This window comes from Ruditapes philippinarum, unplaced genomic scaffold (genome assembly GCF_026571515.1).
Source record: "Ruditapes philippinarum isolate M1 unplaced genomic scaffold, ASM2657151v2 ctg3346_1_1_1_1, whole genome shotgun sequence".
In the NCBI taxonomy this organism is placed as follows: domain Eukaryota; kingdom Metazoa; phylum Mollusca; class Bivalvia; order Venerida; family Veneridae; genus Ruditapes; species Ruditapes philippinarum.
Genome location: NW_026857779.1, coordinates 93083 through 109135, shown reverse-complemented (window position 1 = coordinate 109135; position 16053 = coordinate 93083). Strand labels below are relative to the sequence as shown.

Below are 16053 nucleotides of genomic sequence, written 5' to 3'. Positions count from 1 at the left end.
TCGCCTGTTATAAGATGTCTTTTGCATGTGTAATAACTATGTAAGAAAAATACATTTAAATGAAAAATATTTGAACTATCCAGCTTTAATGATAAATGTCCTCTCTTTGATTTAAATTAATTGTGGGACAAAGTTTATAAAAGATATGTATAATTATCGTAAGCAACTAAAAAAGGTTTAAAAAAGGTGCAAACATTTTCGTTTTATTTCCTCATGTTTTACTTTCGAACTTTATGAGGTTAGAATAGAAAATCTTTCTCAATCTTTAGAAGCACCATGTTACTGATGAAATGTTTATATTTGTTTGTTTAGCTATACATGTATTGCTGACTCTAATTTTGTGGTCATATCTTGGCCGTCGGTCCACGCTAACCCGCTTTCTTTGAGAACTTGGCAGTAACAACTTATTATTCCACAGGTAAAATGTATGTTGCCAGGTAATTTTATTAGTATTTCTTTTATTTGGTCATATTTACCATTATTTTATAGAATTAGAATTGGAAACATTTTGCGTGTAAATTATTTAATATTGTATAATACTGTGATAGAATCTACATTTTGTTAAACGTTGACCAATCACTACACCTTATGAAGAATAAAACCAGTTTATTTTACAAATGTTTTTTATCTCACAATGTTACCATGGTAACATAAATCTGTGATATTTTGTTGATCTATATGTACATATTTTTGTTGTTTGTTTGTTATTATGTGTATATGTTTTACATGTGATAAATGTGATTTAAGCTAAAGAAAAAACGGCTTAACACTTCCCTCAATCATTTTAATTAATACACACAAATCTTTAATTTTTCAAAAATTATTAATTTGTTGACATAGCAGATATCTGCTATATCCTACAATGTTCTATTGATGTCATATTTTAACCATTTAAACCATTTTTAAAGTTATATAATATAATATGGTTCTGCCTGAAATTTCAGAATGTATATCATTTGTTTATTTCACCATCTTCCAGATCAGAATAGTAAAATTGTGCGGCAATTGGTTATATTATGTTTATACTTAGAAGTCGAAGATATCCTTGTTAACATAGCTCTAGCTTTTTACAAATGGAATACATTTACCTATTATAACTACTGCTGTAGTTAAAGTAAAAAGAAAACAATTAAGAACTATTAAATTTAATAAACATTAAGCTAATTAACAGATTATACTGATTCAATTATTTCACTTATTTGTTCATTAATATGTAATAAAATATTTGAACTTTAGTATCGTAGTAGACCATTTTAGAAAATAATGTCCATCCAGTAAAGTAAAAAAAAAAAATCATGTTCTGAAAAGGTATATTACATTATGTTCATTTATTTTTCGCTCAAATCAATTTTAATTTTCTCATTATTTTAACATTTTATAATCTAACATTTTATTTGCAGAGACATGTTTGAAAGTAGGCATACATGTATTTGTAGGATTTGTAAATTTGCTCTGATTTAGGTAACTTCTCCTTTTTTTCCACATTGTAGCGTAACATGTTTACGGTGTATTTATAGATGCAATAAAAAACAAACAAAAATGACGATATGACTTTGTTGTTTTGTATATACTATAATATATATACATGTACATATGTAAGTTACAAAACTTAAAATGCTTTTCTTGACATTGCTTCATCTTAACTAAGCATTCTTAATACATTTAAAAAGTTAATGTTTCTGTAATGAACATTTTCTCTCTCAAATAAAAACATCATAAACTGCAATAAATGTGCTCCAAAGCCAGCTTGAAAGCTAATGACATAATGACCTGACTATAAGAAAAGGAAAGACAATCTATTCTTAGCCTGTGACAAATAACCTTGACCTGAAACCCTATCTACAGGTCATAGGATGATACCATACACCTAATACCAACAGTCCATAAACAGTTCATACAGGTATTGGTGATATAAGGGCCCAATTCACACAGGTATCAGTCAATAAACGAAGGTGTACAAACCTTTAATTCACATGGGCATTGGTCAATAAATAAAGGTGCCAATAGAACCACTAATTCACTCACAAGTATTAGTTAATAAATGACAATACCACAAGGACTACCAGTTAACACAGGTATTGTTCAATTAGTGAAAGTGCTATAACAGGCCTCGACATTAGCGTTGGTCCGAGACCATCTGATTTTGGCAAGGACCACCTAATTTTAAAATGCACTGGTCCGTCGGACCACTTGAATTTTCTGGTTTGTGCAAGGCTCATTTGGAAGAAGGCGATTTGGTCAAAAACATGTTATATATATTTTGTTTAAAACCATTTTTCCTATAAACATGTATATGGTTCATTAATAGATTAATCTGATAAGTTAAAGAAGGTCTTAAATCGTCAATAACTTTCATTTTAAGTCGCTAAAATTTTGTCTATGCATGTTGAGTTAAGAATTTGTGATATTAAGCTAGGTACAAATTGCATTCAAATGATGCTAGTAATGATGCATTGTCAGATTACCATGGTGGAACCTTTAACATTTATGTTATGTTACATGTTAATCACACGTAGGTATCCGACAATGGTAATTATGATATTGTATGGGATATTGAAAGTTCATATACATGAATAATGGCAGCAAACTAAAGGAACTTGAGAAATACATCAAGTTATTTGCTAGTTATCTTTATTTTAACTTTTTAACGCTAAGAGATCCATTTCTTCCAGAGTTAAAATTACTTTTTTTTAAATTTTTGATAAAAGGTCAAAAATACTCAATGTAAAAAATAAATATCAACCAACAAGCAACGGGGCGGTAAAAATTCTGTATTCATAATAAATCTGTGAGAAAAATAAGCTAGTTTTTATTAAATTGTTAATCTATAAAAGATACATGTAATTATCATGATTATAAGACATACCACGTATCAGCAATGTATATTTGAATAACAGTAAGGAAAAAACCCAGACGCAAATGGTTTCACTATTCCCTAACTTGAGTTGAGACAGAAATCACTTCAATATATAAGTTAACACAAATAAGAGCCCTGTTGTGTATTTTTGAATGAGCTATGAAAAAAAAAACAACAAATAACTTCACGACAGAATACCTACTAACTTGCTCTCAGATAAAAATATATATCTAAAATGTCTGTTTTCTTTAATGGTTAATAATACATCTTTGTCATCAATTTTAAGCATACTTTTTTCTAAACTTACAGTAAACTGATATAATAATAATAATTGACCACTTGACTTCTGGAAGGACCACCTTAATTTCAAATCTAGTGGTCCGGCTTACCACCTGATAAAAAAGTTAGTGTCGAGGCCTGTATAAGAACCAATAAATTAATGCAGGTATCGGTAAACAAATGAAAGTGCTACAAGAACCAATAAATTCATGCAGGTATCGATCGGCAAATGAAAGTGCTACAAGAACCAATAAATTCATGCAGGTATCGATTGGCAAATGAAAGTGCTATGAGAACCAATAAATTCATGCAGGTATCGGTTGGGAAATGAAAGTGCTACAAGAACCAATAAATTCATGCAGGTATCGATTGGCAAATGAAGGTGCTATGAGAACCTTTAACTCACATAAGCATTGGCCAATAAATGAAGGTGCCATAAGGTCCACCAGTTCAGACAGGTATCAGTCAATAAATGAAAGTGCAATGGGGACCACAAGTTCACACAGGTATCGGTCAATAAATGTAGGTGCAATGAATACCATTAAGGAAAGAATGAAAAGAATGATGTGTAATAAAGGTACTTTTATAACTAATTGATAAGAATTTATAATGAAATGCCACAAATCATTATCAAATCACCAATATTTGTTTAACAAACACAAAATGAGGAGAGAAATTTCCTTTTTGCCTTTTTTATCAGTGTTGAATGCAAATTTCCATTTAATAATTGCAAGATATGTTGAAAAATTAACAACTTAAAAATGTTTTCTTCACAGATTAAAAAGGTTCAGCATGACCATGAATAAAAGGCTTTAAGATTATATACACTGTAAATGTATTTCTTCCTACATTTTTTACTTAAACAACTTCAAAAATCTTTCTTGCTGTGTCAATATTTGCTTCAAAAATTGAAAAATAAAATTTGGCTTGCTGATTTATCTCCCTTGCTTCAGAATCTCTCAGACACAATTCAAATAATTCACCGAGAATATTCTGATACTCTGCTGGTCGTCTACAAAATAATTTCACTCCCGTTAGTAACAACTGACTTTTCACCTCCATCTCAAGGTCATCAAACTGTTCAATAAATTCTTCTATGACGTACAAAGATTCTGAAGAACAGTTATCCATCTGAGCAATCAGATAGAGGGCAGCACATCTACCGTTCTTGTCTGACAACTTCCTCACTATTATACACAACTGATCCTCCAACTCATTTACTACACCAACATTCTTCTCTGACAATGTCACCAATACCTGCAATGTGTTTGACACCACATGATCTCTACCACTCTGTAAAAGTTTCTTAAAAGCTTTCAGTAATTTCTCTGCTATGTCAGGAAAGTCTGTAACTATCTTACCTAAACACTGTATGGCACATAATGACACTTCTGCAGATGCATTGCTACAATTTGTTACTATTTCTTCAAGTATGTCCTTAAAGTTCTCAACATTTATCATATTAGTTATCAATGTCAACTTCTCCACTTTCAAGTGTGGTGGATCTTTGTGCTTACAGAAAACACTTTTATAATTTAATGCCAACATTTTTGAGGTTTGTGGAAATTGCTTGCAAAACTCAATGGCAGTTGAAATGAGTTCTGGATTTCCTGATGAGAATATTGAAAGAAACACATTTAGCGACCTTTGAAAAACTTCCTCGTGTAAATGTGGCATGTCTTTTAACACATGAAGAAAGAGTTGTAAAGTGTTCAATGACAGTGTTGCGCTGTTGTGTGCTAGATAAGGGTCTAAAATATTCATTAAATCAAAAATTTCATCTTCCGTTTTGGGAGAATATTTCTGCAACAACTTGCTCACATACACCATACCCCATGGAGTAAACTCTTCAACTCTTGTCAGTAAATAACCAACCATCTTTTTATTTAAAACTATTCCACCTTCAGTTTTCAGGATTTCCTCTAATGCTAGCAGGCAGTTTACTGTAACGATAGGATCAGAGTCACGAATCATCTCGTAAAGTTTGTTAATAATTCCCGACTCCTGAAAACCTTCTGTGTGAGTTTTAAACACAGTAATAGCAGCCATTACAGCTGTTCTTCTTACATAAGAACTTGTATCTTTTAGTCCTTCCTTAACACATTTAATACGGTGTTCCACAAACGCTTCATGTTTCACAGCACATAATGTACGTATAGCAAGAGCTCGTATAACTGGATTACTTTCCTGTAAGTCCTTTAACAATGTATTGACAGCAAGTAAAAGAGACTCTGACTGAACACCTGAAATAGTAAATATAGGTTATTACATATTAAAATATGAAAAGAAAAAACAAAGCACACAAAAACATAATCATGTCTGGTTCACTTATAATGACTGTACATGTATAAGCATAAATAAATAATAAATACATTAATCTGATAAATATAAATAATTAAATTTCCTGTGTCTGTTATATTACCTGTAGTGTTTTACTATCATATCATAAATACAGTTGTACACCAAATCATTCAACCTTTCATTATTAACCTAACAATTAGTGAAATTTTTTTTTGGGGGTGGGGGTGGGGTTTTGGTTGGTTTTTAAGTCACACGAGCACAGTAAAGGTCAGCGGCCAACTTTACTGATGTAGGAAGACCTCAGGTGCCTCTCTACATTATTTAAGGCACAAGAAGGCAACAGACAGAGTAGTGCCACCAAAACTCTGTAAGCTTTGACTGAATATTTTCCTCACATGAAGGAATACAAAGTCAATGGCAAGATTCGGACTCAAAGCTGTGACGGGCAAGTGGCTTGAAGTCAACAACCTTAATCACTCAGCCAAGGACATCTCCTCTATGTTACTATCTTAACTAGACTTCTAATGAAAATACTTACCAGAAATTTTTGTCAGTAGTTGACAGGCAGATTTTTTTATCAGAAGGTCAGAATGGGCCATCAGATTGACAACTGCAGGTAGAAATGCAGCAACATCTACTGTTTTTGCAGAGGTAAACTGTAGTACCTGTATAATAAAATCATAACAAATTGTTATTAACAAATTAAAATAAAACCATGAGATTAGCTAAATCATATTAAGTCACAAATGTTTCAATATTTAGGCCGTTTAGGTCATGGTATAACATTTTATGTATGAATTCCAGATCAAATCTATTTCTAAACAAAGGCCTCACACTATCTACCAAAGTGGTTACAATTAAAAGCAATTATTTTATGAAAGTATATTTGAAGCATGTGCCCATTATCAGGTTTGCATTGTTAATTAAAGGCATTTCAATAATGACATACATTTTTTTTCAAGAACACTTTAGCCATATTAAAGAATACAGGTGCAAATCAAGGACTGGGGAGAATGACAAGTCTATTATCAAAGGAGTTATTGTCTGAATAACAAGAGCTGTCACAGGAGACAGCGAAGCTCGACTAATAAAATACTGGACGCAGTAAGGAGGACAAAACTATGAAAGAAAAATCAATTATGTATAATTATGTATAATTATGTATTAAGTTATAGTAAAAAAATAACATTTGTTAACATTAATTCCAAGATCAAGGGGAATAATTTTAGAAATAGTCATGCTAGAGTTATGGACCTTGTCACACTACATTTGTGTAAATGATAAGAAATATATATTTGAAGTTTGAAGTAGATACCTTAAAAAGTAAAGAAGTTATTATATTTCTTAAAGAAAATCCTAAGTTCAAAGAGAGATAAATCTGTAAATATTGCTTCAAGAGTTATGAACATTGTCACATAAAATGTATTTGATGATTAGGAATAAGTATTTGAAGTTTGAGGAAGATACCTTTAAAAATAAAAAAATTATAATAAAAAAAAACATTTTTCTAGTTAAAAAATCTAAGTTCATGGGGAGATAATTCTTGCAATATTGGTGCTAGAGTTATGAACCTTGTCACATAAGATGTGGATGATGATAACGTAAATATATTTGAAGTATGAAGTTGATCCCTTTAGAAATAAATAAGTAACAGTAAAAAAAAAATATTTTTTATGGAAAATTCTAAGTTCAAAGGGAGATAAATCTGAAAATATTGGTGCTAGAGTTATGAACCTTGCCACATAAGATGGGGAGGATGATAACGCAAATATATTTGAAGTATGAGGTTGATCCCTAAAGAAATAAAGAAGAAACAGTAAGAAATAGCATTTTTTTAGGAAAATTCTAAGTTCAAGGGAGATAAATCTGAAAATATTGGTGCTAGAGTTATGAACCTTATCACATAAGATGGGGATGATGATAAGGTACAAACATTTGAAGTATGAGGTTGATCCCTTAAGAAATAAAGAAGTAACAGTAAAAAATAGTATTTTTTAAAGAAAATTCTAAGTTCAAGGGGAGATAAATCTGAAAATATTGGTGCTAGAGTTATGAACCTTGTCATATAAGATGTGGTTGATGATAAGGAACATATATTTGAAGTTTGAAGTTGATACCTTAAGAAATGACAAAGTTATAGTGAAAAATATTTTACTGCACCAAAACTTTAATCTAATATCTGGACGCGGACGCCGACGCCGGGGCGAGTAGGACAGCTCTCCATATACTTCGTATAGTCGAGCTAAAAATGTAAACAGATCTTCAATATGTGACAGACACAGAGAGAGCACTTTAAGAAGCTGTCCACAGCAAAATTCATGTGTTATAATCCTAACCAATAACACTAACCCTAACCAATAACACTAACCCTAACCAATAACACTAACCCTAACCAATAACACTAATCCTAACCAATAACACTAACCCTAACCAATAACACTAACCCTAACCCATAACACTAACCCTAACCCATAACACTAACCAATAACACTAACCCTAACCAATAACACTAACCCTAACCCATAACACTAACCACTAACACTTACCCTAACCCATAACCCTAACCAATAACACTAACCTAACCAATAACACTAACCCTAACCAATAACACTAACCCTAACCAATAACACTAACCCTAACCAATAACACTAACCCTAACCAATAACACTAACCAATAACACTAACCCTAACCAATAACACTAACCCTAACCAATAACACTAACCCTAACCCATAACACTAACCCTAACCAATAACACTAACCCTAACCCATAACACTAACCAATAACACTAACCCTAACCTAACCCTAACCAATAACACTAACCCATAACCCTAACCAATAACACTAACACTAACCAATAACACTAACCCATAACACTAACCAATAACACTAAAAGTGATCTCAGTGATGTTAAGAGAAACATAAACTGATAAATATTGAAGAAATAATTTTGTGTAAAATGTTAAAATAGCTACAGACATATTCTAAAGTCTAGCCACAGAGAGTGATTCTAAAACATACAGCTTTCTCTGCTAGCAATATGTGCTACATGAACTAAATACACATCTTAAGTATGCACAATCAATCTCAATATAAAAGTTTTCTAAACCATCTTATAATCTGTAAAGTTTCTTGGAAAAGCAATATACATGAAAGAATCTGGCCTTTTATGACCGATTAACAATATGGCATGCTCACTGTGATATATAGACTCTTGTTTGCCCAGAAGTGGTTGTACAAAAAACATATAGTGCATGTGTTCAATGCTGAGTATTTATCAAATTTTAAATGAAGTGCATGGCAAAAATTACATAATATAGCAGTAAATGTAGTTATGTTTATGTTATTTCTTTATAAATGTATGTTATAAATAACATATAGATTATAACATACATTTATAAAGAAATGCTTATGCCGCACAAGTAAAATCCAAAGATACCCTGTGCTTATATATCGCTTGCTTTTAATGATGGCTAATTAGTTAGTTTTTTTCTTGATTTGTTATTTTAATCTTTATTATTATCATATCAACTGCTCTAGCTCTAAGTAGCCATGTTTTAAATGATTTTATTCTAATAAACAAATTTATGTTGTTGCTGTAAAGTGGTCTTTGAGGAGGTAGGTAAGTTTCTGCTGGCCTATGCACTGTTCACCTGTCAGGCTGTAGAAGTGAAGGAAAAAAAGTCGGAAGAAACTTAAGCAATTTATAAACATAACTGTGGTCCTGATATGCATGTTACATATAAGGTGGTGCTCAACCTTTTCAATATAGTGATGTTCAACCTATAGGATACTGAAAAATAGTTTTCAGGTTGGATACTGAAAAATAGTTTTCATTGAAAATTTCAAGTGTAGTCCTATACCTTTTTTAAACAAAATCGACAGTGAGCCAAGTCACTTAATTTGTTAACATTTTTCAATGAAGATAGGACAAAATCTGGTGAATAGGTATCCATTTCGGATAATAAAATCTGTGGGTGTTGCTGGTTTGATCCCGGAAGTTGTATACTGTGCAATTTCCGAATATCCGTGCAAAATATTATTCGGATTACCTCGCTAGTTATCGGAAATCGATCGCAACTACTCGGTCTTTTCCGTCAAACTTCGACCTAAAAACTTAACCTTAACCTTAATCTCGAGATGTTCCGGTTAATCCGTAGTTAGGCGGAAAATGCCGAGAAGTTGCATTTAGCAAAAAAAGAAAAAAAAAAATACCACAAAGAATTGCAATACTCACAAACCAAGATACAAAAAATGTGCACATAGCAGATTATTAGTATTCAGTATATACTGTCCTTGTGTCAATATACTGGATGAGACATAAAACCTGGGACTAAAATAGGTATCTTTCTGTCCCAGTTAAAATGATTCAGTTACCTACATCTAGCACAAAATTTTCATTCTGAAATGAGAAATGTTTGTATTAGTCTATCTATATACTGCAACACCCTCTTTCGAGCATTATGTGCAGGTGCGTGTCTGCCCGAGAGTTTAAAAGAAGAAATGTAAAGGAGGATAAAAGTAATACTCTACATATATTTGTGAGAGTAGAAATAAAAAGTTGATAGTGTTAGTTATAAAGAGAAAGTATACAGCTAAAACAGATAAAAACAATATTTTCATTTTAAACACGGTGGGGAAGAGTGGTCACTCCCTGTTTTAACTGGTCCATGGTCGGGACCTTCACAAGTTCATCTGGCAGTGAGTTCAAGAGGACTATAGTTGTTGGAAAAATAATAATATTTGTAGTAGTTACATGGAGTGGGAATCTGCCTGAAAAAAAGAGTGTCGGGTGAGATGGAGTGAGGGCTGAACATAATGAGGTATGGGCACTGCAACCAGTCCATGCACAATCTTGTAAAACATTAGGAGTCTGGCATCAAATCTCCTTTTTTCCAGGGAACGCCAACCAAACTGATATAACATAAGCATGGTTCTCGGTGACGCTTATTTCGCCCCTTATTACTATGTAGTTCAGAGTTTGTTTTGAATAACTATAAACTTTGAAAGTCTCTTGAAGATTTAAGATATCGGCAATGCTATTGTGAGCATTAAATGACTAAGCTGTAAACATATTAATTGCGTTGCGCTTTTGGACTCCAACTTTTTCAGGCTTGGGAGTCCATGGATTCCATGTTTTAAAGTCCTAGTGTGAACCCTGTCATAAGGGAGATACTGCTGTATGTAGAATAGTCCTTAGCCCATCTTGCAGCTCTGCGCTGGACCATTTCAACTTTGTAGATGTTCTGCTGCTGTGTCTATTACTAGTTATCTTTTAAAAAAAATAAGCATACCAAAACTCTGCAGGCGCTGTTGTTTATATTGGTACCAGCGACAACAATGAATTGTCAGGCAAATTTAGAAAAGAAAATGATAGATCATCAGATCAGAGTCCCGATCTTTGAACCTAGTCAATAAGGCCGAGGCTTTATCCACCCACTCATTTTTCTAGTCAGAACTTGGCGAATGCAGGATCCAACGGGCACACACTTTCTTTAACTTTAACTTTTCTTTCAAAATAGAAAACAAATTTGACACACTGAGGCCCTATATGTCACTTATCTCCTCCATAGCAACTTCATCAACTATGGTTTTTACTATGCCGATATCGTTTTCAAAGGTTGTGGAAATTGGCCGCCCAGGGAGGGGTTCATCCTAAACATTATTGCTACCTTCCCTAATCATTGACACCCACCTGGCAATTACTATATGGAAGGGAGTTTTCTCCATAAAATAAATCTAGATCCGTTTTATTTCTCATGCCCATTTACCCAATAACGCACGAATTTTGCAATAAGCTTTTGCTCCTCTCTCAAATCACAATGCAACTCAGCCATGTTTACATCAAGACTAGTATACAAACCACATGTATTTAGATGACCTGCTAAAATTTCAAACGTGCAAATCGTGTGAAAATAGACTGTTGGTTAGAAAAATCAATAATCTTTCCAACGGTATAATGTGTACTTTCACATGCAAATCATGGTTAAATTGAGATGTTGCCACTGTTAAAATATGCCCCTCGTATTTTTTTCCTAGGCATTGCTATGGATTCACTTTACTGTATGTCACTTAACTTTGTTTTGTAATGTATTGTTTTCTCAAATGCCCAGTTGAGCCTTGTAGTATCAATAAAAACTTAAATTGAAACAAGATTTTTCAAGAATTCAAGATTTTATTCAATACTGTCATGGTTCATAAGAAAATATGACATGAAATACAAAACTGTAAACATGTAACAACCGGAACACAGAAAAATATACTTACAAATATACATAAAAACAGGAGAATGAGTGACAATTATATTGTTCTGTACTCATAATATAAAATAAAGATATGACTAGATTCTTAACAATAACCGAAATATATGCTTCATAAAAAAAATTTTCCAGGAGACTAATGATACAATACTATACTTATTATTAGTTACTGTTTATTATTACTATACTTATTATTATTTCTAAAATAAAGCAAGTTTTTTTTAAATTTGATTTGTTTTTACTATTCAGATCTTCAAATTTCAATTTAACTGAACTTTTTTTTCTTCACGCATATTACTTATCTTAGGGTTCATATTAAACGTGTCACCAAAGTTCCCGGATGCTGTCATTCGCCATGTTGATGAACATGGATTTTAAACAGAATATTTCCAGAGAATGAATGAATGAATGGCTAATGAGTTTCTTTATAAAAATTCTTAGTGTAGTCTTCTTATACCAGGTTTGTATATATTTCAATTCCATGAATAGCTCTTTAGTTATGGTACTGTTAATTATTTTTTTAAAATCGAAACTTTGCATCGAAGAAAATCATCAGTCTCTGACACATCTCTCGTTGACGAAGACGTGCCCTGCCATTTAAACAGAAGGCTACAAGACTGTCATTACTTGCTTTCACCTACGGTTCATGCATGTCATAAATAGAAACAGGGAGGGTATTGTACAGCACTGTACAAGATTTGGACTTTGCCTTACCAAGGGCAAGGACATGCTGACACTCACATGTTTAGATGCGAGCACTGTTTCTGTTGATAGGGGGCAGATCCTTGAGATCAAATCCAAAGATACTCAACATAATGTTGGGACAGTATAAAATATTAATTCTAGAAAAAAAATATATACTGTACAATATAGTTTTAGACAAGGGGTTGAACTCCCCACTAGTCCAGCGGTCCCCTAGTCCAGTATAAGTCAAAATACACCTGTAAACACTTTCAATATGATCTACATAAATAACCGAGGTATATCGAGTGAAAAACACGAGTTGCTTCCCTTATCTTCGAATAAAATCTATGCTGCTTATGCTAAAAGAATACAAATTAAGCCGTTTTTAAGCCGCTAGTTTGTTGTGGTTAAATGTCCGATTTTGAAATTTATCACACCAATAGAAAGCTTTGGATCTTGGCTTCATCACAGTATAAACTTCAACACATCTTTTGACTACTGTTAAACCTATGATATGTCAGACCATTTTACATACGATTTATACAGTGAGATACGCAACCCGTTATCTTTACTCGAAATACTACTGATCAGAATAGTCGTCTGCTAGTTCTGAAAGTGTTTATCGTTGTATTGCAAAGTCATTCATATCGTATTTTTGCTAGGTCGGACACAACCCAGGTCAGCTTCGTATTTTAATCAACCAATGAAATAATCTGTTTCAAATCAGTCACATGATAGCCAATGGATGCCGATTAACTCAAAAACAAGAATGGTGTCCCCAATTTTTTTTTCGCTTCAAATGTTTCTGTTATCATATTTTTACAAAATGCCAAGTTTAAAGAAATTCTATAGAACAGTTTAAATTTTGCCTATATGTCTATATGAAAACTCCAGAAAACATCCTAAATTAGAAAACAATAGTCGGAGATAAGGATCTGTCAAAATATGTCTTGTCCTGGACTGTCTTTCTGTTGGTCAGTTGTCGGAAATGGTTTTAGAGTTGTCACTAAAAGATTTGTAGAGCCTGAACTACACTGAACAAAGAGTAAATGTATATTACAGATATTGACAGACCAAATCAATGAGAGTTCTTGAGAAGGAAGTAGTATCAACGTACAGTATGGGAAAGAAGAATAAGCACAAGCTTAGGAAAAGCAAGGAAAATGAAAATTCTGATTCATCAGAAGAAGTTTCGGGTAAGTTCTGTCGAGATACACGTAGATTCATTCTCTGATCCTTTATTTGAATAACAATAGATTTAACCATGACCACTGATACTTGTGTTCTTTTGTTAAGAAATATTTTGTGGTTAAATTCTTATTGTAATACACAAATCTTATTATTCAAATTGAAAAGATTAGGGCAATGTAGGGATCTATGTAATTTTTTCTCTCCAGTTTTCAAAGTTGTGAAAGGGCTTCTTACTCTATGAAAAGTTGGGAGAAATTTCCATATTGGCTGAATGGCTTTAATTTATTAATATCTGTGTTTGATTCTTGATGTTAATATTGTTAATACATGAACAAATATTTTATAACTTAATGGTTTGTTATTGTTCCGTTATTTGTTATTGTAACAGATAATGATTATGGTTGGTACATGAATTGTTAGAAGTATACAAGTTTAATACTGGTTGATTGATAATGAAACATAATTTGACAAATCTTTTATTACAGGTAAAGGATGTATGCATGTTAGTAAGGCTATTAACTTCAGTGCAATGAAGAAAAGTCTTGGTAAACAACCATTTGGAGAATGTGCTGTAAGTATAATTATTAAAGTTATAATACCGTTCAACGATGATATTTTACCCTACAACTTAGTTTTCAGAAATTATCACCTAAATCATAAGTATATCCTCATTAATGATGAACTGCTATACAATTTTAATCTTATTTCGCCGAAACACTCGGATGCAACTGGATATAATATCGCCAGTTTTTGAAATCCCCGCCATTTGTAAAAGCTCTCGGGCCCGATCGGTTTCATTCGGAATTAACTCATTTGCATACGGAAAAGTTCGGAAATGCTATAATTAGAAACAAGTTCGGAAATGCTATAATTAGAAACGTCAACAAACTTGCGACCCCGATATTAGGAGATATAATATAAATGACGGATGCAATTTTATTTTATGTTTTGTAATTAATAAACGATATGAAAAGCTATTTATTAGCTAAGGAATGTAGCTTATATCCTCGTAACGCGTTACAAAACAATAGGAAAAAGAACAAAGTCTGAGACTCTCACTAGATCTACAGTAAACAAGAAGATGGAGCGTTGGTCATGTCTATGTCGAACGGTTGCTGTGGTTATTTGAAATCGGTAAATTAGCCGTTCTTTATGATCTGTTCGTACCAGAAATAATACGTACCTATTGCCAAGCTTCCATCGTAGTAATATGGCATACAGTAGTGTGCGTTATGTAAATATTATGAAACACAGACACTTGGGCTTTGGTGCTCAATCTGTATTATATTATATAGATGTTGAAATATGATTTTTTTTTCAAAACGGCTTATATTAAGTTGTTTTTTTTTGTGGATTTTAAAGGCGTTTTGAGCTCCAAACCAAAGTGTCTGTGTTAGAAAATTATAATGAAAAGAAATATAATTTGGCAATCTGGTGTAATAACCTGTATAGGGTGTTACCAGATTAAATAACCAGTCAACTGCATGCAAAAGCCAATACATATTTAACATCTACAGACTCAACCGTTTGATATATGATAATGTATAATTATACTTCAATTTATAAGCAAACAAGAATGGAAAAAGGACCAAGTTAAAGTTCTGATGCCTATAATTATGAAAATGATCACTCAAGACCTGATTTTTATGTTAGCCTTTTGTAAAAGTGCACATTATGGAAAATAATGTACTAATGAGAATTTCATTCCAATACAAACACAGTGCAACCTGTGTAAATAATATTCTGTTAACAATGAACAGTTGCATTCCACTGAAAATAAGATTGCCAAGAATTAAATCCTAATCTCTGGATTATGTACACCGGTATGGCATAAAACCATAAATTTCACCACTTTATGTTCAAATGTTGAATTCTGCTAAAGCTGGTGCTAGGGGGCATGGAAGGTAACTTGCACTTTCCAACAGGCTCACCAAATAGAGCCTGCAACAGTTTCAATTTTGTCATTTTGGGCTTTCTTTATTTCTCTATTTTCTGATGTCAAATGTACTTTTTTAAAATTCAAATAAGATCACAGATTGTAACAATGTTTTACAAATACCTTTCAATGTTAATTTACACTACACTTCTTTTAGCACGTTCAGGACACATTTTGGAATGTTGTTAAAATAACAAAAACACAGATAAATTTAAACATGTATTTGAACATTGGCAGTAAAACAACAATAAAATGTTCAAATGAACAGCATATCTTCTTTTTCTTACTCTTAAAATTGTACACCAGTGACTTCTTTACAGTTAAAGTTTTATTTTTTTATTCAATCCATGCTGTCTTAACAGGAAGAGAAAGTGTGAAGATGGCCAATATTGTAGAAGGAAATAAATAATATCTTAATTCCAACCAAATTGTATGAACTTGAGCTAACCCCTTATGGGTTTCTGGTGATGAAGGATATTATGCTTAAGCCATTGTGACCTTAGACCTTATTAACTCCAAACTAATGCTTAATTACTAATCTAAGC

The 16053-nt window shown here is 32.4% G+C and overlaps 2 protein-coding genes across 2 annotated transcripts in view; one reads left to right on the top strand and one right to left on the bottom strand.

Annotated features, from left to right (window-relative positions):
• Positions 1-3708: 3708 nt before the first annotated feature.
• Positions 3709-9492, bottom strand: LOC132751003 (AP-4 complex subunit beta-1-like). The gene is made up of 3 exons (XM_060741100.1): positions 9301-9492; positions 5976-6102; positions 3709-5379 (listed from the first exon to the last, which is right to left on the bottom strand). Exons 1-3 carry the CDS (start codon positions 9391-9393, stop codon positions 3995-3997), a joined length of 1605 nt encoding a protein of 534 aa, XP_060597083.1. The 5' UTR covers positions 9394-9492; the 3' UTR covers positions 3709-3994.
• A 2528-nt stretch (positions 9493-12020) lies between these two features.
• LOC132751000 (ubiquitin carboxyl-terminal hydrolase 45-like) overlaps positions 12021-16053 on the top strand; it is a 28933-nt gene continuing 24900 nt past the window's right edge. Inside the window, exons 1-3 of the mRNA XM_060741099.1 lie at positions 12021-12157; positions 13444-13577; positions 14058-14143. Of these exons, the coding sequence (XP_060597082.1) occupies positions 13463-13577; positions 14058-14143 (201 nt within the window). The 5' untranslated portion in view covers positions 12021-12157; positions 13444-13462. The remainder of the gene's footprint in view (positions 12158-13443; positions 13578-14057; positions 14144-16053) is intronic.